The 26,646-nt window shown below is 43.8% G+C and overlaps 1 protein-coding gene across 1 annotated transcript in view; it reads left to right on the forward strand.

The window, feature by feature from the left end:
• The window catches only part of FASN (fatty acid synthase), a 77,226-nt gene that overhangs the window by 35,368 nt on the left and 15,212 nt on the right, over window positions 1-26,646 (forward strand). The window contains exons 13-31 of the mRNA XM_053289680.1: window positions 218-352; window positions 1,040-1,243; window positions 5,759-5,874; window positions 7,579-7,754; window positions 9,002-9,193; window positions 10,394-10,474; window positions 10,581-10,760; window positions 11,328-11,507; window positions 11,756-11,959; window positions 12,356-12,666; window positions 12,772-13,161; window positions 14,950-15,114; window positions 15,498-15,616; window positions 15,730-15,884; window positions 16,642-16,845; window positions 19,087-19,237; window positions 23,708-23,886; window positions 24,668-24,787; window positions 24,952-25,074. Of these exons, the coding sequence (XP_053145655.1) occupies window positions 218-352; window positions 1,040-1,243; window positions 5,759-5,874; window positions 7,579-7,754; window positions 9,002-9,193; window positions 10,394-10,474; window positions 10,581-10,760; window positions 11,328-11,507; window positions 11,756-11,959; window positions 12,356-12,666; window positions 12,772-13,161; window positions 14,950-15,114; window positions 15,498-15,616; window positions 15,730-15,884; window positions 16,642-16,845; window positions 19,087-19,237; window positions 23,708-23,886; window positions 24,668-24,787; window positions 24,952-25,074 (3,385 nt within the window). The remainder of the gene's footprint in view (window positions 1-217; window positions 353-1,039; window positions 1,244-5,758; window positions 5,875-7,578; window positions 7,755-9,001; window positions 9,194-10,393; window positions 10,475-10,580; window positions 10,761-11,327; window positions 11,508-11,755; window positions 11,960-12,355; window positions 12,667-12,771; window positions 13,162-14,949; window positions 15,115-15,497; window positions 15,617-15,729; window positions 15,885-16,641; window positions 16,846-19,086; window positions 19,238-23,707; window positions 23,887-24,667; window positions 24,788-24,951; window positions 25,075-26,646) is intronic.

Raw genomic sequence — 26,646 nt, forward strand, 5'->3', positions numbered from 1 at the left:
CAATATTTGAAGAGTCTTTTAAAAGTCTGATTTATTTGCTGCTGTTTTCTACGATTCTGTTTTTAGCTGTTGCTAATTCTGTCGTAAATCTGATTTCCAGCACCCTCCTGTATTACTGTATTTTGTTCCATTTTTATTTCAAGTAAGCTGCCTTGCATACAGTTGTAAAAAGGTGGAATATAAATCAGAATTAAAACCCTCCCTTCACTTTCCGTAGGAGTCTGTGTCCAAATTTGTGGCCAAACTGAAAGCAGAAGGTGTATTTGCGAAAGAGGTGCTCAGTGCTGGAGTTGCTTTCCATTCATACTACATGGCGTCCATTGCACCGGTACTGCTTAATGCCCTGCAAAAGGTAATGCTCCTGGATGACTTCTCACGGTAGCCACTTGAGAGGAGAGGAAGCAGGGTCCAGCATTCCTCACTGTGGTGGGGTTCGGCATTCCTCAATGTGGGAGTCGGGTTCAAGAGGAACCTGGTATCAGCTGAGACTAGACCGGGCAGGTTGCGGTATCCATTCTGATGTTTGCCAAATGTTTCCATTGAAGTGTCAAAGGCATAAATTAGAGAAGTAGGCATCCAAGGGAATGTGGATCAGATTAGGGCACAAAAGCCTCAACTCCTGATGCCGGTAGCTTATACTGTCATCCTGCTTTATGTGCAGGTGGTCAATAAGGCCCTATTCAAGCCTTATGATATATGTGTGTATACATATGTACATGTTTTTGGCTGAGTGACTGTAGATGCGTTCATTTAGAAAGGAACCCAGGTACAGGCTCCCTCGAATGCAGATAGGGAGTGGATTGCTGCACGTGTGTTGAATATAATGTGTGAATGACTGTACTTGCGTACAGATCTGTACATGTGTACACCGTACATAGACTGGGTGTATACATTGACATAATGTATGAGTAGGGCTACTGTGGTGCTCTTAACTTGACTTCTAGCAAGAGATCTTGAAACACTGGACAAATGAGGAAGAGGCACCTCTGAAGTATTGTGATTTCTTGCTTAGTTTCCTCTCTCTCTCTTGCTTTAATAGGTTATTCCAAATCCAAAGCCTCGTTCATCCCGCTGGATCAGCACCTCCATTCCTGAATCTCAATGGCAGACTGAGCTGGCTCAGAACTCTTCTGCTGAGTACCATGTGAATAATCTTGTGAGCCCTGTCTTGTTCCAGGAAGGCCTCAGGCATATTCCAGAAAATGCAGTCGTAGTGGAGATCGCCCCACATGCCCTTCTGCAGGTATTACCCTTGAAGGTCGAACCTTTTTCCCTTTCCTCACACACGCCCACATGTTGCACAGCCTAACACAGGCAACACTGATCTGCCCACTCTGTTGTGGGTTCCTAGCAAAGGACCAATGGTCTTACTCTTTTGCACAAGAGTGGTGCACTTGCACTCTGGAAGCACTATGTAGATCAGAAATACATTGCTGACGGTAAAACAACAGGTTTCTGACCTACGTAGTGCTCCCGGAGTGCAGGCGCATTACTTTAAGCATTTGCACGCTTGATTTGCTAGGAGCCCGCAGCAGCATGAGTGGATTGGCATCACCTGTGTTAAGCCACACAACATGTGAGCCGCTGTTAGCTGTTTACACACTAAGGCTATACACACGATTGTCTGGGTGGGTGGGCAGGCGGGCGGGCGGCGGGAGGCTGAGCAGAACTCCCCATCCCTCCAGATGATCCTCCCTCGGTGGTGGGAGCATGGATCACACTCCCACATGATCTGTGCTGCTTGGAGGAGTGCAGATCTCCAGAGGCCAGGACAATGCGTCCTGGCCTCCGGATATCCCAGAATGCACCTCACCATGAGCACGGTGCATTGTGGGAATCTCCCAGGAGTCAGGGGCTCTAGGTGCCCAACTCTGTGCATGCTCAGGCTGCAAGCAGCCCCAGCATCCACATGATCCTGGCGCCGGGGTTAAGGGCGCGCTTGTGTTCTTAACTCTGGCTAAAGACTGGGGTTAAAAGCAGGGTCAGGGCAGGATCTGTGCAGATTCCGACACTGCACCATGAGCAGCCTAGCCCAGGCTGGGCTGCCTTAGCCTGGGCTAGGCAGCTCGCATGAATTGCCTGACTGTCACCCACTGTTGTGCATATAGTGTCTCCTGAGCTTCCTGTAGGTGGAGCAGGGCTAGAGAAAGGAAACCAGACTCCAATAAATTGATTAATCAGCTTTGGATGTGGAAAGAAAGTGGCAAGGAGCAGAAGCTTACAAAAACACCTTAGGTTATGATCTCCTTAAATGACACCAGATCAGCCTGGAAGATTTCCTGTGGTCTGCAAAGGAGTGATGGAATTCGTAACTGGACAGATAGTCTGTTCTGGTCTACTCTTGCACTTTGATGGTAGAAGTCTCTTCCAAGAGAGTCTACCTGGAGTCTAATGTCTGATCTTTAGGTGTCAGGCACAAGCTGTCCTGTTTACCTGAGCTTTTGGTGATTCTTGTGTTTGCTTAGGTTTATGTGGTTGTTATTGTAATGTTTTTAAAATAGCTTATTGGTAGTTGAAAGGTTACTGCTTTTGCTCTGCACGATGGCTCCTGGAACTAGCTTACACTAGTTTTTGCTTCTGTTTTGATGCATTGACATTATTTTATCTGCCACTGATGGTTCTTTTATTGAGAGGGTTAAAAAAAAGCCATCGCAGAAGCACTAAGTACGTGCTTCCCATAATGGGCTGGTTTTCACATTCAGAAGTAAGTTGGAGGAGCTTCCAGAGCTATGTGTGCACTCAAAAATTGATCATGTGCATATCAGGGTGGAGGACCAGCAAGTGATTGTGTTCTAGAAGCAATCCCGGTCAGCCAGCATAGGCAGGGGACCTCCTGCACCCTAGATCAAATCCCAGGTTACCAATGTTGGCTGTCTGCACCGCCTTATTCAGATTGCTTTTCACTCACCATCACTTCCTGGTGACATTTTCACTGTTCACACAATCCATTTTCAGGAGCGCACATGGCTCTGGAAACTCAGCTGGAAGTTCCTCCAACTTACTTCTGATTGTGAGAAAGAGCCCAATGTGTAGTGTGCCTGTTAGAGATGGTGGCCGACATGCTATGCATCACAGCGTTGGCATTTCTGACCCACCTAAGCTGCCTTTTACTTCCATTTGAATCATTAGAAGTCATGCAAATCAAATGCCTGTGCGCTGTTTTAAGTAGTTCCGGCGGGCTGGAAACAACATTGCACTGCACAACATGTTGGCCAGTAATCCATGTTCTAGCAGGAGCAGCAGCAATGTGTGATAGCTTTGACTGAGGAGCTTTGTTCGAACAGGTGGATTGCAACCTGTCTATTTCTTATGCACCTGTGTTTAATAACAGCACAAGAGTTGCATAAGTGCCTACTCCCAGCATTGCATCAAGAGCTGGTCGATGTCAACAGAAGAGCTGTGCTTAAGTCACTATTTTGCTAATAATACCTCCTCTGCCACCCGCGCAAGGCCATTGCTAGCTTGTCTGGTGAAGGTAGTGTCTTGAATGGAGAAATGGTGGAAAGCGAACGTCAATACATTTGGTCCCTTTTACAGAGCCATCTTCGACTAACTTTTTTGAGTCATATTTTCTGATTTCTGTGATGTGGTGTGTGTGTGTGTGTGTGTGTGTGTGTGTGTGTGTGTGTGTGTGTGTGTTTTAAGAATGAAATTTCAGGCTTGGTGTAGAGATATATATATATATATTTTATTTTTTTTAAAGAACAGTGCTTTAGATGAGGCTGTGGCAGAACCAGAAATTTGACCTGGACACTGTCTTTGCTGGAGGCATGCGCCGTTTCCACCTACAAACCAAGTAGTGGCAACTAGGCCATCTAAGACATGAAAGTACACATTCTTTAAATATATACAGTTAATTTTAGGGGGAGAGTTTACTGCATTACAATAAATAGAACACTGATTTGGACTGTGCAATCTAAAAGTACAGTTATGCAATAGTTTTTAAGCTGTGCTGCTACTTTAGCTGCTTTGCACATAATCTCTTGTTCAGTTTTTCTAGTCCAGTGTGTGGTTTTACATGAGTTGTGTGTAAAACACAGCTTGTAAAACATATTTATACTACATGACCCAATGGTGTTGCTATAACCTTGATATTTGAATTTCCTGATTTGTGTTTTACTTTTGCTGAATCTGGATGCAAAGATCTGTGGACCTTTCTGGACAAAGGTTTTTATGCAACAAATGCGTAGCTGTTACTCTGTTGTGGGGGATGCAGAGACCTTTTCTCAAGGCAGAGCTTCTGTCACAAATATATTGCATTACTCCATTACTCAAACAGCAATATTTTGCTGCTGGGAAAATGGAATCTCCGCATTCCCTCTGGCAGTATGTTTTTTGAAACTGGGAGTGCTAAAAAGAGAATGATTCCATAGGCATAATGGAAACTACTGACTAGTCCCTATGACTTTACTACTAAGCAAATACATAATTTCTCCAGCATCCGCATAATTTTTGAACTTTTAATAACTTTTATTTTCAGTTTATAATGTATATCTTTGAAAGCTATATGGCCTTCATTTCCAAATGGAATCCAAATTTCCCCAAATTCTCTTTTAAAAAGCAATTTATTAAAGCAACAAGCAATCCCTCCCCTTTTCATTATGGGAGGATATTTGTGCTGTTGATGTCAGATCTGCTCAGGTTTAGCACTGAAAGGAAAATGTTGGGTTTTAATAATCTTGGAGGGTCTTGTGATGCTTATCTTTAGCGGTGTGTGAACTGGCTCGAAAGCCAGTGCCTGGTTTGAACCCGTGACTGTCAAGTAAAATAGGTTATTCACAGTTGTTGCTGGTGGTTGTGGCAGCCATGTGGTGGGGGGGGGGAGCGGCTTCCCCTACCCCCACCAGCCTCACCACAAGTCTCCAGGGCCAGTCCGGGCCCATTTGGACCTCTGCGCATGCATGGAGGCCATTTTTTTTACCTCTGTGCATGTGCACAGGCAATTTGTGTGACCGTGCAATTTGCATGGTCAAGCAAATTGCCCGTGCATATGTGAAGAGGTAAAAAATTGGCCTCCATGCATGCACAGAGGCCCGAAATGGGCCAAAGAAGGCCCAGCCCGGCCCTGGAGACTTGTGGGAAGCTGGTGGGGGTTGGGGGAGCCACTGCCCCCCGCCCATGGCCTCTACGGCCACTGGCAACAACTGTAAGTAACCTATTTTACTTGACAGTAGGGGCTTTGAACCAGGCCCAAGTAAGTTCAAATTCGAACCAAGCTGGGGGCCCAGTTCAGCGGGTGGGGGGATGCTGAGCTGTTCTGGTCTGGTTTGAATCTGGTTTGTATACAAACCAAACTGGGAAGACTGGTTTTGTGCACATCCCTACTTATCTATCTTTTCTTTTCTTTTTTACTCTCTCTTTTCCTTGGCCTGTATAATTAAAACCATGGTCTTGGGATTGGTAGGTGACATGGAATGGTTTTGGTCTGTATTTTGAGGTGGGTAAGAGGTGAGAGAGGGCTCTCCTCTGAAAGGACTGAGACATTCTTCTAGTTAAAATGTGCTGGTAAATATGGATTGAGTATGAATGTAGAGCTTTTCCTAACATCCTGATATAATGATAGGAAACGCTAGGTGCCAAAGGCTGCCCCTCTTGTGTGCATCCTCCTCTGCTTCTCCCCACCCTTCTTTAAAAGCAGGGAGCAGGAGGACATCTTGCCACCTCACGGGTGCCCCAACAATCTGCCCCCTGAGGTGACTGTCTCACCTTGCCTCATGGAAGGGCTGCCCCTGCTGATCATATGTTGAATCCACTGTAGGCAATCCTGAGAAGAGCTTTGAAGCCAACTTGCACCATTTTACCCTTAATGAAGAGAGAACATAAAAGCAACCTGGAGTTCTTCCTGACTCATGTTGGAAAAATCCATCTTACAGGGTAAGGAGAAAAGTGAATGATTCTGGGACACAAACTGGCCTTATCATATGTGGGTAGTCACCAGTTGTGCCTACTTTGTGGCTCACTCTCAATTCTGGTCTCAGTCATAGGGTGTTAATTATTTTTTAATTTATTATTATTATTTTTACATTTTATATCCCGCTCTTCCTCCAAGGAGCCCAGAGCGGTATACTACATACTTAGGTTTCTCCTCACAACAACCCTGTGAAGTAGGTTAGACTGAGAGAAAAGTGACTGGCCCAGAGTCACCCAACTAGTATCATGGCTGAATGTGGATTTGAACTCAGGTCTCCCCGGTCCTAGTCCAACACTCTAGCCACTACACCACCTGGAGGCCTCTTCTTCTCTCCCAGGCTCCCTGCTCTGCTTTGCTTCTACCCTTTTGAGCTGCTGGAGAAGTCTGAGGCTGCTTCTCCCTGGGTGGCTCATGAACAGCTGGCTGTAGGCTTAATAGGAACTCTGCCCCCGAACTCAACTGGGCTGCTTGGCAGAAGAAATGTTTTCATCACCTCAGTAATGGGATCATGCCTCCTTGTCACCTCACTCTTCCTCTTGGCTAGGCTTGGCTTTGACTCTGTTGCTGAGCTGACTGGAACATTGTTGGACTGTTTGGCCATAGGAGCCAGTGACATACTTGTGACATACTTGCAGACTTGCCTCCCAATTGGCATTCAAGGACTATTGTCAGGAGGTTCCCAACAGGCCTACATTTCCTTTTGGGAATGGACTGAATTATACCTCTGTTTGCTTTTGCCCCAGCTAAGTCTCCCTTAAAGAGAATGTTGGCCAAGGGTAGCATTGCAATGCTATTTATACTGGTTGGCATCCTGAGTTATGAAGCGCTGGTACCAGGGGAGAAAGGGCTGGTGCTTCTGATGACTTTCAGACTAACGCAGAATGAGCACTCAAATGTGTGGAGGGGATATTCTCTTCCCCCAGAAGTGCTCTGTGTCATGCAAAATTATGTTCCTAAGGGCTGTGTGACTTTCAGGGACATATTTATGCATAGCACAGGTCACTTCCATGGGATGTTGTTAAACATCCCCACCTTGTGCAATAGCCAGAGCTGTGTTAATAGAATGTGGCAGCAGTAGCATTGGTGCTTCTCCTCTAGCACACTTTATAACTCAGGATGTCAACCACTGTTAGAAGTATAATAGAAGAATGGGATATTTTCATTCAGGTACTTTAAAAAGCCAGTGTGATTGCTTCAGCAGGGGTGTGGGTGTGTGTAAGTAAAATGCAACTGTGACTAATGCTGGAGTTCCTTGTGGAGTTCCAGAAGTCTCATGCTGAAATTTTAATAGAAGGAATGCAGAGGTAGCAGATATTGTGTGTTTTTAGTAAAGACTAGGACAATCCCATCTGTCTCTTGACTATATGCTGTCTCTTTGAACTACTATAGGTTTGCTAATGAGCCCCTGGTGGCGCAGTGGTAAAATTGCCACCCTGTAACCAGAAGGTTACAAGTTCGATCCTGACCAGGGGCTCAAGGTTGACTCAGCCTTCCATCCTTCCGAGGTCGGTAAAATGAGTACCCAGAATGTTGGGGGCAATATGCTAAATCATTGTAAACCGCTTAGAGATCTCCGGCTATAAAGCGGTATATAAATGTAAGTGCTATTGCTATTGCTACTGACCGTTGTGCACAATAGTTACACATTCTCCCTCTTGTGTCTTTAGAATAAATGTCCTCGCAAACAATCTGTTCCCATCTGTTGAATATCCTGCCCCAGTGGGGACCCCACTTATCTCTCCTTACATTCTGTGGGATCACAGTCAAACATGGGATGTCCCAAAGGCTGAAGACTTTCCAACAGGCTCTGGGGGTTCTGGAGCAGCGACAGTCTACAATATTGGTGTGTACTGGAGCCTATATGCCTTCTTGTCCTAAAAACTGAAATCTGAAGTGCTCAAAGTAATGTTTTGAAGGTTTTCCTCTAGGGAGAATATCTGAACTTTCAGACACCTTGTGACACTCTAGAGTGGTGTTCTTCACTGTAAGGCCCAGGGGCAAGGGGCAACCCTAAGTGTGGTTCATTGACTAATTGTTTATTGGACCTGAGTGAAGGTTCAGCTGGAACTGAATACTCTGCATAGTTCCCCTGACACCATGCGGAGGCAAGCATGTCTACTTCCTTATCAAAGACTCTTGAGAAAACTTCGTACTCATGGGATCAGGGGACAGGTTCATGTATGGATTGGTAATTATAACTGGTTGAAGGACAGGAAACAAAGGGTGGGAATAAATGGACAGTTCTCTAAATGGAGGGAAGTAAGAAGTGAGGTCTCCCAGGGATCTGTACTGGGACCAGTGCTCTTTAACTTGTTCATAAATGACCTAGAAGGGTAAGCAGTGTGGTAGCCAAATTTGCAGATGGCACCAAATTATTTAGGGTAGTGAAATCCAAAAGAGATTGCGAGGAGCTCCAAAAGGATCTCTCCAAACCGGGAGAGTGGGAACAAGATGGCAAATGCGGTTCAAAGTTAGCAAGTGTAAATTGATGCATATTGTGGCAAAAAAAACCCAGCTTTACATATACGCTGATGGAGACTGAGCAGACCAGCAGGGCTGCACAAATTTGTACTGTGCAGTGCTGCACTTTGTGCAGTGCTGGGCTCCTTTAAGAGAAATTGAGCCCTCTTGAGCTCCTGCACCATCTTGGAAGGTGTGCACAGAGTGTTGGGAAGTGTAGCCCTTCCCAAAGCTTTCCCTACAAAGCAAAAGAGAGAGCTCAGTCTCTCTTCAAGGGCCCTCCCAGCACTGAGAAAACCACAGTAATGTGCAGAGGTAAGCACAGTGGGAAACAGCTTTCAAATTGGAGATTTTTTGCCACAGTAGTCCCTGCTTGAAAAATAGTGAAGCTAACTGCTTTAGAGGGAGTACTGGTGTGGACGGGGGGGAGTAGTGTGGGGGAAGAGAAGAGCTGCTTTCTCTGAAACATTCACAACCCTGACACCTCTGTAGTGGGAGGAATAGTGGGAACTTTCTGCTTGGATTTTGGTTAAATGTTTGGAAATTGTTTTTGAACCTGATTGAATCTGAATTTTCTTTGGAATTCTGAAAGATCTGTTTTATTGTGTTCTTCTCTATCCCTGTTGACAGATGTGCATCCTGAATCTCCTGATAATTATTTGGTGGGTCACTGTATTGATGGCAGAGTTCTATATCCAGCAACTGGCTACCTGGTCTTAGCCTGGCGCACTCTGGCACGCTCTTTGGGGACCTCCATAGAAGAAACGCCTGTCATGTTTGAAGATGTTACCATCCATCAAGCAACAATACTTCCTAAGAAAGGTGAGGCTTCTGAAGATCTCTCTCTCTCTCTCTCTCTCTCTCGTATGGTATGATGGACATGTGAGCTAATTTCTTCAAAGCCTCACGTACATAGTCTGGTGAAATCTGTTACTTCAGGTACTACATGTATAAGTGAACTGGCACAATCTAACTATGACAGGAAACCTAAATGTTAAAAGAGTCTTTGTTAGGAGACTTATTGCTAGGTCTTTTAGGTCAGAAGGTTTCACCATCCCTCAAAAAAAAAAAAAAAAAAAAGCTCCATTCTGGACAAGAAAGGCTAAAGGCCTCATCCAGGGGCTTCGCTCATACTGGCCCAGTAGAAACCCAAGTAATAGGTTTCTCTGCCTTGTTACAAGGTGTTAGAGAACAATTAGGCAAAAGAAGGTCAGATAAGCAAATATAGGATAGCAAAGAAAAGTTCCAATGTGGAGGTCAGATGAAACCACAGGTGTAGCTATAACTGGACAAAATAGGACAACAAATGTCCCTGTGCCCACAAAGGAGGAGCGGCCTCCACTGGCTGGGCAAGACCCCAACTCTCCCCTCTCCCCTCCTGCCTCCCTGACTCATTGGCAAGCTGCTGGCTCCTTGTGGGGAGAGTATGATATTATTTGGATAGGAGAGAGAGAGAGAAGGCATGTCAAGAATGTTTTGTTTTTCACCATGTCCATATAGAGGAAAGGAGAGCTGGTCTTGTGGTAGCAAGCATGACTTGTCCCCTTAGCTAAGCAGGGTCCACCCTGGTTGTATATGAATGGGGGACTAGAAGTGTGAGCACTGGAAGATATTCCCCTCAGAGGATGGAGCCGCTCTGGGAAGAGCATCTAGGTTCCAAGTTCCCTCCCTGGCATCTCAAAGACAGGGCTGAGAGAGATTCCTGCCTACAACCCTAGAGAAGCAGCTGCCAGTCTGTGTAGACAATACTGAGCTAGATGGCCCAATGGTCTGACTTAGTATATGGCAGCTTCCTATGTTCCTAGTTCTTCTGCAGCAAAGACATGGGGTTGGATGGAAGAAAAAGGTGTCGGGGCCCATCTTCACTTTTGTCCCAGGGCCCACTCCAATCTTGCTATGCTCACTTTATCCTCCTCACTCTCTTGCCTATTTTATGTGTGCTGAGATGCTTGCACAGGTGTGAAAACAATATTTGGAGGTACAATTTCTTTAGCACCTCACCAAATTCTGGCTCTCTTGCAGGTTCAACACAACTAGAAGTGAGATTCATGCCTGCTTCCCAGTGTTTTGAAGTGTCTGGGAATGGAAATTTGGCTGTAAGTGGTAAGTAGATGCTTCTAAGTAATTCTTAATGCTCTGAAGTAATTCAAGGTGTCTCTGTGTGTGTGGCTACTGACTAGTCTTTACCTCTGTGTATTGTGTCTTCCAGGTAAAATTTGCCTTTTGGAAGAAACTGCTCTGAATAACTTCCGCAACCAGCAAATTGACAGTTTACCAAATCCTTGTTCAGAAATCTGCTTATCTAAGGGGGACATTTACAAAGAGCTTCGCCTGCGTGGTTATGACTATGGGCCAACCTTCCAGGGACTCATAGAATCCAGCAATAATGGTAACATCTTACATCTAACTGAAATCTAGCAATAAGGATTATAATATTCACCTTGGAAGCCTTTTTATTAAAGTAACTGGTTTAGAGACACATGTTTTGGGTGAAATATAATATAAATATGTCAAATAAATAAATATGACATGAATGTATTTCCATAATTCATAATTTGGATGTAGGTATGCAAATATGTGCATGCCTAACAATTTCAGAATATTATTTTAAAATACAATCAAAGGTGTTTGTATTGTAATGTAGTTTTTTGTTTTAATGTGCTTTTAATTGTAGGCTTTATTCAACTGTTGTTGTATTGTTTTTCTTTGTGAGCCGCCCAGAGAACAATTTGTTATGGGGCCAGTCAACAAATAAAGCTGTTGCTATTATTTTATTAAGATTTTGAGAAATTGGGGGATAACTTAGGTACTTTTTAAACTAACTTGCAAAGCATAGGAATCTCAGGTCAAGAGCAGTACAATTATTGCTGTAGAGCAAAATATATATTTACTTATTTACACTGTGCCAGAACTGTCACCCAGGATGTATATGAATGGAATTGTTTCTCTTCCCCAGGGAATGCCGGGAAAGTGCTGTGGGATGGGAACTGGGTGACATTCCTTGACACCCTGCTGCATTTGATCATCTTGGGGGAAACAGGAAGAAGTCTGCGCTTGCCAACCAGAATCCGCTCAGTCTGCATTGACCCCAAACTACACCAAGAGCGTGTACACAAGTACAGCGATGAGATTGAAGGTAATAAGCACCCCCTTTTTTGTAGGGACAGTCCCAGCTCCCTTTTGGAAGCCAGTATATCTGAAGTTGCTGTGCCAGCCTAAAACAGTAAGATAGTTTTGTCAGAACCATAAGGGCTATTAACAGCTGGAGTGACTCTGTTGCCCTCAGACTGAATTCTGGGAGTTCCTTCTCCTTATGATTCTATTAAGCACTACAGTCTCTGTGGCATTGCTAAGGTTTTCTGCTGCTTTCTCCTTGCTTTGTAGTTTTTGATGCTGTCGTGGACCGTTGCCTTGATACCATCACAGCAGGAGCTGTTCAGATCTCAGGTCTTCATGCTAGTGTAGCTCCTCGACGACAGCAGGAACAGATCCCGCCCACGCTCGAGAAATTTGACTTTGTGCCGTATGCTGAGAGTGGCTGCTTGTCCTCCAATGCCCAGCTGCAGTCCAGCTTTGAACAATGCAAAGGTAAAAGGTTGCTCTGTTCCTATTCTAAAATGAGCCCCCCTGTAGGTGCATCCTTTGTCATGATGTGAGAGAGCATCACTTCGTACCCTGTCTCATCTAAGTAATTACCAGGGACCGTTAGAAGTCATGAGTTAGGGTGGTGCAGATTTACCTTCTGTTGTCAGGGGAGGTGCAAAGTGAAGCTGGAAACTTAAATGTTGCTGCTCTTGGCCTGGAGAGTATTGAATCCACATAGATTCCGCAGGGGGAAAGCACCTGTAAAGCCTCAGGTAGATTGTAACAGGAATTGCTCTCATGAAGCAGATGTTGCCATTTTGCAGACTAATGGAGGGGAGGGGAGGAAAGAAAACACCAGTAACAGCAATATTTTTGCATCTGTTATCTTCATCCCCACAGTGTTGATCCAAAACGTACAGAAGAAGATAGCAAAGCATGGAGTCAAGTTGGCTATTCCAGGGCTAGAGAGTATAAAGACCCCTGCACAGACAGAGCCTGGGCAGAAGGGTCTTCTGCACATACTTGCTGAAATATGCCACCTGGAGTTAAATGGAAACCTCTACTCAGAACTGGAACAGGTTGTAACTAGAGAGAAGCTGCATCTTCAAGAAGATCCCCTTCTAAATGGCTTGCTGGATTTTGCTGAACTGAAGACATGTGTAGATGTAGCACTGGAGAATATCACCAGTCGCAAGATGAAAATAGTAGAGGTTAGTTTTAGAGTACATTTCTACAGTTTTGAAAATTGCTGCCTCCATCCTCCTTTCCCCACCAACATACAGTGCTTCTTATTAACAACTACTCTATGTCTACAGGCTCTGGCAGGAGATGGACACTTATTCTCACGAGTTACAAGTATTTTGAATACTCAGCCCATGCTACAGCTAGACTACACGGCCACTGACCGAACACCAGATATCCTGGCATCAGAAGAGAGCTATTTGCAGGAAATTGGTGTTTCCTCTGATCAATGGGACCCTGCCACCCCACCTTCTGGAAATCTAACCAATGCTGATCTCCTGGTATGCAACTGCTCACTAAACCCCTTCAAGAATCCCGCAGAGGTGCTCTCCAATATGGCAGCCACAGTGAAGGAAGGGGGTTTTGTGTTATTGCACACACTTCTGAAAGGAGAAACTCTAGGAGAAATAGTCCGTTTCCTCACATCTCCAGACGTTCAGGAGAAACCAGGGCTTCTGACTCAGGTAAACCATAAACCTTTCTGCTTCTCTCCAGTTGGCTCTAAATCATGCTCTGTTCAAACCTTAATGTTTTGGGGTTTTCTAAAAGAATAGTCCTCTTTTTTTAAAAAAAAGCAAAATAATAAATAAAGGATTACCATGAATTCAGCCAGACTTTCCTCTCCTAATAATATCGCTCAGGTTTTGGTTCCCATGGTTTGGAACCATATTAAAAGAACTTGGAGCAGGGCACAGGCTAGAACAGCATCAAAGATGCCTGTGTTTGTTTCCAAAGCAAGAAAAATGTGAATCTGTAATGGAGTATAGCTCTAGCAAGGGGCAGCTATAATGCATTTATAAAAACTAAATGGCCAGTCATGGGAATCACTACGGGCTACCTCCATGGTGACTTGCATGAACTTAAAAAAATAAATAAAAAATTAACACCATGAATGGGGTATGACAGCTGCTAGTTAGGCTTCTTAAGACAGAAAAGGGGAGATAATCTCAGGAGCTGAAATGTAGCCAAGTTGCTGAGCCTAATAACCGGAATGGCAAAACTCCCACTAAGACTAAGAATGAAAACAAGTGACCCAGAGGATTCTGTCCTGTGTCTTTCAGTGAATAAGGGAAGAGTGATCATCAAGGTTTAGAAAGCATTCTTGAACGGAATGTTGTAATTTTCTGTTTATAATATTCCCCTGCCCCCGGGTTTACTACAGCTTCAGTCTATGATGTGTGTAATACATGGAGCTTTACATCTTAGGGAACAAAGGGAGCCACTTTTACAAGTACCGTATTGCCTGCTTCACAGAGCTGTCTATTTGTTTGCCCCTCAGCCACACACACTCGCCCTCTCGTCTCCCTGAACCAATGGGCTCAAATCAGCTCTGAATGATTGGACAATCATTCCAGTCAGTGACCTGTCTGCCTCTCCATCCCAGTGTACCATCTACTGTAGATAGAATAGAAGTCCAAGCAGTTCCTAACCCTGCCAGCAAGAAAACTGCTTAAAAAAAAAAAAAGGTTTCCTGCCAAGGTCAAGTTATAGAATTTGTACTATCAGTAGCTCTCCTTATCCAGGCAACTCAGGGGCAAAGGAAAGGGGAAAGAAACAAGTCCAAGTTTGGCAGTGCATATAACAAATGGAAACAATTATTTCTCCTCCATTTTCTTTTAAAATGTAGGGCTATGTACAATACATGGGGGCATATTCTAATTGGAAAAGTACAGTAATCATAACTGATTTAGAGCTGCAAATATTATTATTATTAACATTAATGATTAATATTAATTGTTTATCGATATTGCTTGACAGCCCTGCAGAAGTTAGTATTATTGTGCTATGAGGACTTCAGCTAGACTTTCCTCTCCTAATGTTGATGTCTGGTACAAAATGGAAAGTCTGATGTAGAGTGAAGGTCAAACAACAGGCAAAATGCGACCTATTCTGACAACAGAATAGTGGTTCCCAAATCCTTTGTCATATAAAGACAACAACTGAACATATCTTTGTTCAGGAATCTCTTGACAGAGAGCCAGTGTGGTGTAGTGGTTAGAGTGCTGGACTAGGACCGGGGAGACCCGAGTTCAAATCCCCATTCAGCCATGAAACTAGCTGGGTGACTCTGGGCCAGTCACGTCTCTCTCAGCCTAACCTACTTCACAGGGTTGTTGTGAAAGAGAAACTCAAGTATATAGTACACTGCTCTGGGCTCCTTGGAGGAAGAGCGGGATATAAATGTAAAAATAAATAATAATAATAATAATAATAATAATTTTTTAAAATTCTCATTTTGTTTTACTTGGCAGGTAGAATGGGAGGACGTATTTAGCAAAGCCAGTCTGGATTTGGTTGCTGTGAAAAGATCCTCCTTTGGTGCAGCCATTTTCTTATGCCGCCGGCCTGCTCCTGCCAAGAAAGTTATTTTCCTACCTGTGGATGAAACACATTACAAATGGGTGGAAACTTTAAAGGTAAGCAGCACTTCCAGATATGGGAATTAGTAGCTTTTCGTTCTTGTATCCCAGGCGTTCATGTCAATTAAGATTTTTTAAAGAAAATGTTGGTGTTGTATTCTATCGAGCAGTCTTTTACATTTTGTGATTTTAGAAGTTTGTTCCAATGGGGATCCTGTAGTGTGTGGGGGCGGGGGTGGAGTCAAAAAGAAACGGGAGGGAAAGGAGAACGAGGAAATGGAGTTTTTTCTGAATAAAGTCTTAGTTAAACCATGTTAAGACTACTTCATGTATGAGGGAAGCAGCTATAAATGTGAAATTAGAAAGCCAGTGTTTTCATATTGTACTTATGGAAATCACTCTTTGCTATCTAATCAAATGTGCTGTGGTTTCTTTTGCAGGAAATGTTAGCAGAATCTTCTGAAGACTCTGTGTGGCTAACGGCTACTAGCTGTGGTACTTCAGGAATTGTTGGCATGGTGAATTGCTTACGCCAAGAGCCTGGGGGCCACAGGATCAGGTACAAAGCTTCAGCATTCAGCGACAGGCCCATTTTCTGTCACTTCTTATGAATGTCTGATACATATGAAAGTGAAATATTTAATATATTAAATGTTGCATTATACTCCTTAGGTGCCTTTTTGTTTCCAACCTGAATGCTTCTTCTCCAAAGCTTTCCACCAGCCCATCTGCCAAGGAAATGCAGAAGATTCTCCGTGGAGATCTGGTGATGAATGTTTATCGTAATGGAAAGTGGGGCTCTTTCAGACATCTCCAGTTAAAACAAGGTGACTGGTTGGTTTGTTTTTATACTGCTTTTCTACTAGAAGTATTTAAAGTGCTATTAAAACTCAATAAGAAAATTGCACAACAGCAGCAAGCAGAAAATACAATCAAGATTCAGCAAGATCTGAGACACAACAACTCCACAGTCTCCAAAGGCCTGCCAGAAGAGGAAGTTTTTTACTTGGAGATGGAAGGAAACAATAGTGGGGAGGGGGGCTGTTGAGCCTCCAGCAGGAGAGAGGGAGAAGGCCCTGTCCTGGGTCACCAATAAGCATGCTTCTGCCAGCAGCAGGACCTGGAGTAGAGACCACCCATTCTGTAGACCTCAAGGTTCAGGGAGGTGCTTATGGAAGAAGGTAGCCCTTCAAGTACCCATGTGATTAAGGCCTGGTAGCACAATTTCTTTCCATAGGGATGAGAAACAATGAAATTTTAAGATATGCTACTTAGCTAGTCCTTCTCTGTGATAAAAGGAAATTGTATTCTTATGCTTCTGAGATATTGCTGTCCTGCTTATGTGAAATAACCAACATCCTTACCAACATGGCCAGTATGAATTGTCCTGCATTGAGTTCGGAGTGCAGGTAGAAAGACTTGGGAATGGCAGAGTGTGGGGGAAATGCCAAAGGGAAGCCTCTCAACTTTCCTACTTTTGAATGTTCCTAGTGCCCAATGATTTGGTTGTTTGGAATGTCCTTACCACATCTATATTTGTAAAACAGCAGAATGTTGACTGTTCTGTCTTCTGCTCTTCCACAGCTCAACCTGAAGAGCTAACTGAATATGCATATGTCAATGTATTGACACGTGGAGATCTTTCCTCCCTTCACTGGATTGCTTCCCCACTTCGCCATTTCAACACAACCAATCCCAATGTCCAACTCTGCAAGGTCTATTATGCATCTCTCAATTTCCGTGACATTATGTTGGCTACAGGAAAACTCTCCCCAGATGCCATCCCAGGTGAGTTGGGGGAAAGTTTTTTTTAAATAGAGGCTTCACAATATGTTTTGCTGTGTGTGATTAGTATGCTGTTTATAATCCATCTTCTTTGGAATGTGAAATATATATATACATCTCGTATAAACATATTACCTACGAACAAGATGTACTTTGTCTAAAAGATAGGCATGAATACTGTGTGGAAGGCCATAGTTCAGTGTTGGGATTTACACACAGATATCAGTGATATTTCCAGGTTAGATCAATGACATTTCCAGATGAAGCTCCTAGCAAGACTGAGAAGGCTCTTACCTGAAGGGGGAGAGCCACTGCCAGTCACAACAGACAATACTCAGCTACACGTATCAACTCCATATAAAACAGCTTCATATGTTGATATAATCTACATCTTATAGCACTGGTGAGCACCCATACATTACCTAGACATTACTGGCTGGCATCCAGACTAATAAAGCACTGGTGCAAATGTAATTAGCTAGTTGTGCTAAGTCTAAAGCTTGAGTTCTAGACTAGTGATACACGAGCGGAACAAAGTGCACTGCCTGTGGCATGCCCCTCATTTGTTTTGCAGGGAGGTTTTGTGCAAGAGTGCAGTTCCAAGCATCCCCTTGACTTTGTGCTACTAAGCAATCTTCTTGTGCAACTTTGTTTCCTTCATTAGTCTGGATGTTAGCCAATTACGTTAGGAGGTAAATCTTAGAGTTAAAGAGTCTTGAATGAGTAAAAATTAGGGCGTCCCTCCTCTGGTCCTCGTATTAAGCTCCTTTTGTAACCTAGGGCAAATAGTTTCATTTGAATCATGGTTTCCGCATTCAATGGTTTAACATTCTTGTCTCATATAATACTTATGGAAGAAACGTTGCCCTTCACATGGAGTTTGAGAAATCCAAGTATAGTTGATTTATTAGTGCAAAGCAGTTCAGCTGAAATGGGTCAGAGAGAGCTCATGTAGGTTCCAACCCTGATGAGACTCTGAAGACCAACAATAAAGTACAACACAGGGAGGCTATTCACACGATGGGACGAAATCGGGCTAGCCTTCGCTAAAACCCAGTTTTAACTCTGCAAACCCGGTTTTTCTGCTCGTGAGTTGCCGTGGCATGGCTCCACGCCGTAGCTACTCACGAGGAGATCCCCGACAGGGGGAGGCTGAAAAGCAGCCTCCCAGCTCGGGGGTCTCTTCAGCATGCCCTGCGCGCTCACACAGGGGCCACGCAGCCCCCGAACTCCCCAGCCCCGGCCGGCTCCGTGACAGAGCCGGCAGTTGTGTGGGTGGCTGCCCAGAGCAGACTGTCTGCTCATCTGTGGGGAGCGTGGGCTAAGCCCGCTCTCCCCGCAAACCCTCCCCAGGCGGCTCCCACTGATGGTGGGAATTGCCTCACTGTCTTATCCAATAAAATGAGGTTACATGTTTGACTTTGTCTGTTTGAGCATTTCAAACAGTTAGCTGGACATTTACACATGTATATCAAAACAAGGAACTCACAGAGACACATTGTGTCTAGGCATGATAGATTGCTCCAAATATGTTTCTGCAAAGCAAAGCTTCTGTTACTGTTTGCCTAATATTATTTGACTTCAGGGACTTTTCCCAAAATCTATTTGAGACAAATTTATACCTCAAGCTACTGGTTTCCTGTCACTGCACTTAGCCTGACTGTCATCTTGTCCTCTACTTGCAAAGCGTTTCTGCTTAAGGCAGCTCTGGCATAAAAGCAAAATGGCTTCAGAATGATCAAGCAAGGCAAAACACCCCCCAAATATTATATTAGGATACCGTAACACAATGCCAATAGAAGTTGCTTGGGCAATGGATATTACTAATACTACTGACAGATATTACTGAGAAATTACGTTAGGGTAATACCAAATAAGTTATCTTGCTCCGAGTGACTACAAGTCTTGCTAAGGGCTAAACCCAGAAATTAAAAAGTCAAGCTTATGTATAGAGGGAGGAAGTTGTAAAAATATTGTAAAAATGCAGCTGCACTGCAAACATTTAGAAACTTGCAATGCAGCCACATTGCAAACATTTAGAAATTAGATCTGATCTATTCCCATCTGATCTGTGACTGCAGATGTTCAGTCACTACCTGAAGTGGTCTTATTTTTCTGTGGTCAAACACGTAGGATATTGGTAGGAACAGCAATCTGAACTTTGTGGGTGATCCTTTTTAATGGATGCTTGATCAATAGCACTCTACAAGTGCATTTTCACAGGACTGGTCAATTGTTTTTCAGGAAACTGGGCACTGCAACAATGCATGTTGGGAATGGAATTCTCAGGATGTGACCTGAAAGGAAACAGAGTGATGGGACTGCTACCAGCTAAAGGATTGGCTACAGTTGTAGACTCCGACAAAAGGTTCCTATGGGAAGTGCCACAAAACTGGTAGGCCAGTTTGCATTTTCTTCCTTATGGGACTACATGGAACAAACTGCATTTGAAGGTTTCTTGAATTGGGTTTAATGTAAGGAATGTGACATTAGAAGCAGAACAGTCCTGGTTGCTTTTAAATAGAACAGCCAATACCCTGGGGTCTTCTCCCCCCCACCCACCCCAGTCACTGCTCTGTAATTGCTGCTTTGATTATGCTATATTCTGTATATGGGGAAAGTCCTCTAACATGTTAAGCTTTGCTTTTATTTATGGTAAGTCTGCTACTCAACTATTATGTTGATAAAACATTAATGGCAGAATTGGCTCTCTGCTTTTTTGTAGTCCAGTGGTTCCAACTGAGTCCATGAGTGGATAATTAGTCCATCTAGGAGACGTTCTACATTTCAGCATTCTCTGAACACTTTTGGATTAGGCTTATGTAGTTATCTAGGCAAAGTTCTCTCATTGAAGGGCACCTTGTCTCTGCTACTCAAAAATGTTAGGATTATTGCTTTAGAAATGTATGTTTTTGTTACATATTTATTTGACAGTCAGGCTGTGACGTACTATGAGCTTTTCCAAAGGCTTCACTCTTTTTCAATCTATCATATAGGATTTGAGTTGAATAGGTGTGCAATCAAGTATTCTGGTGGGATAAGAAACCCATGCTGGCTGCTGTACAAGAAGTCTATGAATTTCCAGACATATGCTCAGTCTGAAGGAAGGTTATTTTGGCAAAGGAACAAAATGTCACCCCTTTTCCTGACATTGCTCTTGGAGCCCTCATTTCAAGAAATGCCCTTTTCTATCTCCAGCAATGCTTTATTAGTACAAAACAGTTCAGCTGAAATGGGTTGTATCACTTTCCCCATTATAAAACATGCAGTTTTGTCACAACATACTGCTATCCAAAACAGAACAGGGTATGATGGGAGTAGAAATACAGCAAAATAATTCATGCTTCGTAGATCCAAAGGTTAGCTGTGCTGTACTAACTGTGTTGCTTGGACGATGGAAGCCCTACTCCTATGAACAGTCTCGCATTTGCTACTTTAAAATTAGAGATAGAGTGGAATGAATTTTTACATACGTTGCGTACCTATGTATTTTAACCAATGATGGGGCTGTTCACACAACTGCATGGTCAGGAGGGTGGGGGGGCAACACACTACCTTCCCTCAAATGACTGGTCGCAGCCCCAAAGGCATGCAAGCCGAAGCCCCACTCAACCGTGCTGCTGGGAGTAGCGCAGGTAAACAGTGAATCCCACAGTGCACCGCACAACACGCACCATGCATTGGGGGATTCCCCAAGAGACAGGCGCTCTGCATGTGGCCAGGCTGAAAGCAGCCCAGCTCACACATGAGCAAGTAGCCTGGGTTAAGGGAGCCCTCACTCCCTTAACCACAGCTAGCAGCCGGGCTGAAAAGCCAAGCTGGCGGTTCTCACATGCAGCCTCACCCAGAGTGGGTGTCCCTAGCCCAGGGTTAGCTGTGTGTCAGAACAGCCTCCGTATGTGTCTCACCACCTGCTGAGGTGAACATCTGAGATACTTAAACAAGAAATTCAGTATGATCTCTCTATGCTACCCTCTGTAAAAAGAGTTGTTGTTGTTGTTGTTATTTTACACAGTCAGACGGGTGTTATTGACTGGTTTGTTTTATCCAGACATCGAGTCCTTCCCAAGGACCTGGGATGCCAGAATTTTATTGTCAGTTGTTATAGATATCGTCGCAGAATATAGGCTGTTCCCAGTAAAGCTGCTTTTTGTAATTGGCTGATGGTGATTTCTGTGGCCCCTATGGTGTTGAGGTGCTCTTCAAGGTCTTTTGGAACTGCACCCAGGGCGCCAATGACCACTGGGATTATTTTGGTCTTTTTCTGCCACAGCCTTTCAATTTCAATTTGTAGATCTTTGTATTTGGTGATTTTTTCTATTTCTTTTTTTTCTATTCAGCTATCCCCTGGTATTGCTATGTCGATTATTTTGACTTGTTTTTCTTTCTTCTCGACTACAGTTATATCTGGTGTATTGTGTGGCAGATGTTTGTCTGTTTGTAGTCGGAAGTCCCATAATATTTTTGCATCTTCATTTTCTTCAACTTTTTCAATTTTATGGTCCCACCAATTTTTGGCTACAGGTAGCTTGTATTTTTTGCAGATGTTCCAGTGTATCATCCCTGCTACTTTGTCATGCCTTTGTTTGTAGTCAGTCTGTGCGATCTTTTGACAACAGCTGATTAGGTGGTCCACGATTTCATCTGCTTCTTTACAAAGGCGGCACTTGATGTTTGTGGTTGATTTTTCAACTTTTGCTCTTATTGCATTTGTTCTTAGTGCCTGTTCTTGTGCAGCCAGTATTAAACCCTCTGTTTCTTTCTTCAAGTTGCCATTCTTAAGCCATTGCCAGGTCTTGGTGATGTCTGATTTTCCACTTATATTGTGCAAATATTGACCATGCAGGGGCTTATTTCTCCATTTTTCTGCTTGGATCTTGACTTATTCTTTCTTGTAGGCCTGCTTTCTTTCATTGGTGTTGAATAGTTTCGCGTTCTTGACCATTTTAAGTGCATCTTCTTCACTGTCCTTTATATATTCTTCAAGGCCTCTTTTCTCCTCCTCTACTGTTTGATGGACTTGCAGCATTCCTCTTCCACCGGAGCTGCGAGGGAGGTATAGCCTATCGACATCACTGCAGGGGTGCAGAGCATGATTGATGGTCATGATTTTCCTGGTCTTACGATCTAGCATATCTAGCTCTGCCTGGGTCCAGTCTATTATTCCTGCAGTGTATCTGATAACAGGTATAGCCCAGGTGTTTATGGCTTGTATGGTGTTCCCGCCATTGAGTTTGGACTTGAGGATTTTTCTAACTCTCCTGATGTATTCACTTCCTATTTTTCTTTTAACTTCAGTGTGTGCGATGTTATCAGCCTGGAGAATGCCCAAGTATTTGTAATGTTCTTTCTCTTCCAGGTTCTTGATCTTGCTTCCATTGGACAGTTCTATTCCTTCTGTTTTTGTTGTTTTCCCTCTGTTCATTATTAATGCAGCACACTTATCTAGTCCAAACTCCATTGCTATATCGCTACTGAACATACGGACAGTGTTTAGCAGCGATTCGATTTCTGACTGGGACTTTCCATACAACTTCAGATCGTCCATGTACAGCAGATGGTTGATTTGACTTGATGTTTTAGATGTTTGGTATCCGAGGCCTGTTTTGTTTAGTATTTGTGAAAGTGGGGTCATGGCAATTACAAACAACAGAGAGGATAGTGAGTCCCCTTGGAAAATGCCTCTTCTAATGCTAACCTGTCCAAGTGTCTCACCATTGATTGTTAACTGTGTACTCCACATGCTCATTGCTTTTTTTTTTAATAAATAATTGAATGTTTTTGCTGACACCAGTTGTTTCTAAACATTTTAGTATCCATGTGTGAGGCAATGAATCGAAGGCTTTCTTGTAGTCAATCCATGCAACACTTAGATTGGTTTTTCTTCTCTTGCAATTTTCTAAAATCATTTTGTCAATCAGCAGCTGGTCTTTTGTGCCTCTGGTGTTCGGGCAATTTCCTTTCTGTTCAACTGGAAGCTGTTTGTTAGTTAATAAGTGTTGCATCACTTCATCTGCTATTATTCCAGTTAATAATTTGAACATGGTTGGCAGACAGTTTATCGGTCTATAATTACTTGGAACTGCACCTTTTGCTGGATCTTTCATGATGAGATGAGTTTTCCCAGTTGTTAGCCATTGTTCAATATCATCTCCTTGCAAAATGTGATTGAACTGTTTTGATAGTTGTTTATGAAGGCTTGTTAGGTGTTTAAGCCAAAAGCTATGCAGTTCGTCACCTGGAGCAGTCCAATTTTTAATTTTCTTTGCTCTTTCACTTATTTATTCTGGTGTTATTATTAGATCTTGCATTTGTTGGTTACATTTTTTGACCTCTTTCATCCAGACTGCTTTTTTATTATAATCTATTGGGTTGTCCCATAATTCCCCCCATAATTGCACTGTTTCTTCTTTATTTGGTGTTTCTACGTTTCTTGCAGTTTCTCCTTCTATGCTTTGGTAGAAACTTCTCTGATTCGACTGGAATTGGAGATTCTGCCTGTGTTGTTGTTGTTATTATTATTATTAATTCAATTTCTATACCGCGCTTCCAAAAATGGCTCAGGGCAGTTTACACAGAGAAATAATAATAATAATAATAATAATTCAATTTCTATACCGCCCTTCCAAAAATGGCTCAGGGCGGTTTACAAAGAGAATAACACACAAGTAAGATGGAACCCTGTCCCCCAAGGGCTCACAATCTAAAAAGAAACATAAGGTAGACACCAGCAACAGTCACTGGAGGTACTATGCTGGGGGTGGATAGGGCCAGTTATTGCAGTTGTCTGGCCTGGAGATGAGAATAACTTCTTCGAAGAAGAAAATGTTAATGCTTGAAAAACGGTTTATTTCCCTTTCCTCAGGACTCTAGAAGAAGCAGCCTCTGTGCCAGTGGTCTATGCCACTGCTTACTATGCCTTGGTGGTTCGAGGTGGGATGAAGAAGGGTGAGAGTGTGCTCATCCATTCGGGCTCAGGTGGTGTGGGCCAGGCAGCCATTGCTATTGCCCTGAGCATGGGCTGCCGTGTCTTTGCTACTGTAGGTAAGTAGAAACCGCCTTTGTCTAGTCACTCTGGCTCACAGATTTCCATTCTAAGGCCTCTGATTATCTTTGTTTATACCAGTATTCATGCAGTAATTCTAACACTCAAAATGCAAGATTGGAAACAAGGCACTTATGTTTCGAAACAGCTATTGGTATTGAAGCACTGACCAAAAATTAGGTGCGTCTTCAGTACACATGTTTGATTCACAGAGATAAAAATGGAGTGACTGAGTAAGAATGAGAGTCTGTTTCCTGTTCTTGAGGAGGAAGAGAAGAATTCTCAGGTCCCTTCAGGAACCATTCACTGGATCTTTACAGCAGTGTCCTTACAGACAGCTTTATTCCTGTTTAGTACAGGCTTCTGAGGGAGGAAGTTAGGAACACAGGAAGTTGCCTTGCATCAAGTCAGACCATTGGTCCATCTAGCTCAGTACTGTCTACACTGAATGGCAGTGGCTCTCTGAAGTTCCAGGCAGGAGTCTTTCCTAGCCCTACCTGGAGATGCCAAAGAGTGAACTTTGGCATGCAAGCAGATGTTCTACATTGAGTTTCGGCCCCATCTCCTAAGGGGAATATCTTACAACAGACATGTAGTCACCCATCCAAATGCAAACCAGGGCAGATCGTACTTAGCAGAGGGGACCATGCATGCTCGCTATTGCAAGACCAGCTTTCCTTCCATACACCAGCTCTCCTGTAAGGCATTAGAATTTTGTTCTGTACGTTCTGTAAGGCATTGGAATTTTACAAAAATATATTGCTTCTTTTTGGCTTTTAGGCTCTAAAGAGAAACGTGAATATCTGCAAGCTAGATTCCCTCAACTTGATGCAAGTAGCTTTGCCAGTTCTAGAAATACCTCCTTTGAACAACATGTACGGAGAGTCACCAATGGTAGAGGTAAGTGTAATATTGTAGGCTAGCAAGAGCAAAGCTTCCTCGGAAGTTAAGAGGATTTTATAAGTGGCTATGCATTGTTGCAGATTACTTGCTAGAAAGACAGGGAAGCATGAATCCTGTATCAGAATGTCAGTGCTGAATTATTGTGTTGATCATTGTCATAGGTGTCGACTTGGTGTTAAACTCCTTGGCAGAAGAGAAGCTCCAGGCCAGTCTGCGTTGCCTTGCTCGACATGGCCGCTTCTTGGAAATAGGCAAATATGACCTGTCCAACAATACACCCCTTGGTAAGATTTCACTCTGCTTTCAGTACCGATGTGCTTGGTCATTCAGAGCTTTAACATGCATATTTTTTGATTGTTTAAATATTTCTGCCCCATATCTTCCTATTAAAGTAAGCACAAGATAATAAATACAAACAATAAAAACAGAATATAAAATGCAAAAACAACAAACATTCAATATAAAAACAGCAGTCAAGAACAATAAGTTTCAGTGATGCAATAACATCATTCAAAATCTTTGTGTTTTCATATATATCGCAAATTAGATGTGACGGGATTTCCTACCCTCCTCCGTGAGACAGGGTTGTTTACCAAGTCAAACAGCAGTGTGCTGAGAGATAGGGGTGTGCATGTGCCGGAATTCCCGCGGTCCGGCACGGGGGGGAGTTTCTCTTAAAGGGGGGGTGGTAGTACTCCCCCCCCCCGCTGCTCTTCCCCCTCCGGCGCTGGTGGTTTTCAAAATGTTCTTGGGGCGGCAGAGTTCCTCCCTGCCACCCCTGCCCCCATCGTTGTCCTTGCTAGCTTAAAAGTAGGCAGAGCTGGTGGCGCGCATGCACCCTTTGTGGCCCACGCGCTTGTCTCCGCCGCTGGCGCACGTGTGCCACATATGTCACGCTGCGCGCGCGCCGCAAAAGGCACATGCATGCCACCAGCTCTCCCTACTTTTAAGCTAGCAAGGACAACGACGGTGGCAGGGAGGAACTCTGCCGCCCCAAGAACGTTTTGAAAACTGCCAGCGCCGGAGGGGGAAGAGCAGCGGGGGGGGGGGAGTACTACCACCCCCCCTTAAGGAGAAACTCCCCCCCGCCCTTCTGAACCGAACCGCGGGAATTCCAGACCGGCCTTGTCAATGGCCTCCGGACCGAACCATGCACACCACTACTGAGAGAAGCAGGGGGTTCCAGATCCAGATGCCAGGACAACCCCAGTAATTACCTTTTAGAAGTCAGGAAGGGCTCAGAGAGATGGGCAACAGCTGCTATCAGCTCCACAGCTGCAGATGTATGTAGAAAATGCTAGTGAAGTGGGTGGAGTTGGGGAACAAGTCCCATTGGGGGCCAGGGATTGGGTGGCCAATCCACATGCCTGACCAGGGAAGAAGGAGCAAGCTGGAAGAGGGGAGGAGTATCCTAAATGTAGGGCTTTATTTAAGGCAGGGGTTGCTGAAGATGAGATGATCAGCAGGGATGGGGTTTGTTGGTCTGGTGGACTCCCAGAGAGGAGCTCAGACCTTTGCTCCCACTGATAGGTGAAGGAGTGGAGTGCCTACACTTCCCTCCTTCCCCAACTCTGAGGCAATGCCTGTGCCAATAATTTAGTGAGAGGGTGGGAAGGTTAATTAGAGAATTCCTCCTCCCTAAACACAGACAAGATGTTTATGGTTCATTTCACTTATGCTGGAATAATCCCCCTGTGTCATAATGAAGTGCATGGAATTACACCAGTCTAGGCGGTCACTAAACCATTCCATAACTAATCTCTCTCTAAATGTCCTTTTCCCAACATTGTGATGAAATAATGCTTGCAGCTAATACCTTTTGCAGGAAATTTTGTGTGGGTGGAGTTTCTGTGGAA

The sequence above is a fragment of the Hemicordylus capensis genome, chromosome 2 (assembly GCF_027244095.1).
Source record: "Hemicordylus capensis ecotype Gifberg chromosome 2, rHemCap1.1.pri, whole genome shotgun sequence".
NCBI classification, from domain to species: domain Eukaryota; kingdom Metazoa; phylum Chordata; class Lepidosauria; order Squamata; family Cordylidae; genus Hemicordylus; species Hemicordylus capensis.